Source organism: Austrofundulus limnaeus, unplaced genomic scaffold (genome assembly GCF_001266775.1).
Source record: "Austrofundulus limnaeus strain Quisiro unplaced genomic scaffold, Austrofundulus_limnaeus-1.0 Scaffold284, whole genome shotgun sequence".
Classification (NCBI taxonomy): domain Eukaryota; kingdom Metazoa; phylum Chordata; class Actinopteri; order Cyprinodontiformes; family Rivulidae; genus Austrofundulus; species Austrofundulus limnaeus.
Window position 1 is genome coordinate 51,443 of NW_013952686.1, and position 2,125 is coordinate 53,567.

The 2,125-nt window shown below is 37.9% G+C and overlaps 1 protein-coding gene across 1 annotated transcript in view; it reads right to left on the reverse strand.

Moving 5' to 3' along the window:
• The window catches only part of mecr (mitochondrial trans-2-enoyl-CoA reductase), a 7,532-nt gene that overhangs the window by 2,716 nt on the left and 2,691 nt on the right, over positions 1-2,125 (reverse strand). Inside the window, exons 2-8 of the mRNA XM_014021245.1 lie at positions 1,683-1,780; positions 1,417-1,548; positions 1,193-1,336; positions 933-1,035; positions 640-742; positions 469-542; positions 306-366 (exon numbers count right to left, since the gene is read on the reverse strand). Coding sequence (XP_013876699.1) covers positions 306-366; positions 469-542; positions 640-742; positions 933-1,035; positions 1,193-1,336; positions 1,417-1,548; positions 1,683-1,780 — 715 coding nt within the window. The remainder of the gene's footprint in view (positions 1-305; positions 367-468; positions 543-639; positions 743-932; positions 1,036-1,192; positions 1,337-1,416; positions 1,549-1,682; positions 1,781-2,125) is intronic.

Consider the following 2,125-nt stretch of genomic DNA (forward strand, 5'->3'; position numbering starts at 1 on the left):
GATGACCTGTCCATGCCATCATTTATCCAGAATGCTTTGCGTGTAAATAAAACGGCTCCGTCCATATAATATATTTTTAAAGTTTTAGTTTAAAAATTATAAAAACTAAACAGCCTACAATATTTTTAGTCTTTATTTTACATTTAAAATATATGTTTATCAAATAAAGTCTAATGTTACAACTAATCGTGGATCCCTTTAAAAACAACATGAAGGAACAGTGTCTTCGTCTTCKTCTAATCTTTAGCAAGCAAGCAGGACGTTTTCCCAAGATGTGAACATTTCCCCCCTAAAAGCCTTCTTACCACAGGAACTGTGACTGGCTGTTTGGACATGCCTCCATATGTCACCATAGACCCTCCAACTCTGAAAAAAGCAAGGAACATACGGCAAAAAAATAAGAATATAATTGGCTTTCCTCTGCTCCATAACAGCGTTTCCTTATTAAAGGTGATTTAAGATGCTCACTGCAGATGACGAAGCAGTTCTGTTGCACTTTTGCCTCCGACTCCATTTAAAGCCAGTTTAGGTTTTGAACACGTCTTCAAAAAGAAAAGGAATATATAATTACTAACAAATAAAACCACACTACCACTTCTCTTYATATGCATCTGTGAGTTTATTTCCTGACTCACAGACCTTGAACAATTCCTTCATCTCAGGCTGCCTTAGGGTTTCTTCTTTGATCACATGTGTGGCTCCCATGGCCTCCAGCCGCTCACTGAGCTGCGTGAAATCTGACCTTTGAAGGGGAAGACACAAAGATCACCATATATGGAAATTAAAAATTAAAAACAGTTGTGACGCATCTTTTAAGTCCTTAAGAAAAATACTGATTAGAGGGTCCTAAAACATGTTCTATTTGTTCAGTTTTACCACTTATTTTTCTAAATTAACTGAAAAAAGAAACTTACCTCAAAGACTGAGCTCACCTGTCTCGGATAACATTTATAGTGTTTATTCCTCTTGCAGCAGCAATCTGTATAACAGCCTGTCCAACTCCACTGTTAGCTGCATTCTGGATCACAGAGTCCCCTACAGAAACAGCAAATGGAGGTAAACTGTCATATGATGATGAAAACAGCAGCAGAGTCAAAACTTTAGTTTGTTTCATTATTACTGACATGGTTTCTATTGGTGAGTTTGAAAAAAGAAAAACGAAAACTTTAGGGAAGTTGGTATAAAATTATACCCGACTTGAGATCTTCAAAGTCAGAGAGCATCCTGAGGGCAGTGCAGGGATTCACGCCCAGAGTGGCAGCAGCGAGGAGGGGAATGTCATTTGGCAGCGAGATGACATCATCTTCTGCTAACACTGCCATGGTCCTCCATGTCCCTGTTCACACAAAAACTACGTTTTTTTTTTTTTTTAATGAGACCTGACGACTCGTTTGTGTCTTTTTAACCGTAAATTACCCAGACCAGCATCCCTCGGGATGACCCAGTCTCCTCTTCTGAGAGACTTAACTTGGCTGCCCACCTCTATGACCTGGGCTACACCCTCATTACCACCAACAGCTGGGAGGTCGGGGAGAATAGCATAAGTACCTAAAAAAACAGAAACTGTTATGGCAACAACAGTTTATTGTGCTTTTCTTCACAGCTCAAGGTTGGTCAGACTGGCTGTAAGGGTGGGAAAAGTTCATGTGTGTAAACAATAACAACAACAACAAACCAAATACCTTGAATCATATTTATATCAGAAGGGTTTACTGGCGCTGCTAGCAGTTTAACCAGCACATCCTTTGCACCTGTTGAGGGCAGAGGTACATCCTCCAACCTGACAAAAGTTAGAGCGAGAAAGAAAATTAAGAAAAACTCTTTAAATTTTGTTAGTTTGTGTTTGTTTTGGTGACAAAAGATGAAAATGATAAACTGGATCAGAATACATTTTCATTATTTGTCATGTAGCTGAGAGGACTGCAAGATAAATAGAGGCTTATTATCTAATAATTTATTTGCTGGAATAGTGGACTTAAAGGGCCAATATTATGTGTTTCTCAGGCATATATTTAAATACTATACCATAATAAATTATCTATGTCACCTTTAGTTGTTAGTAAAATGCTGTTTTTATGTTTAAATAGAAAATAAACTTATCTTCTCATCACTTCCTCTTCTAAAC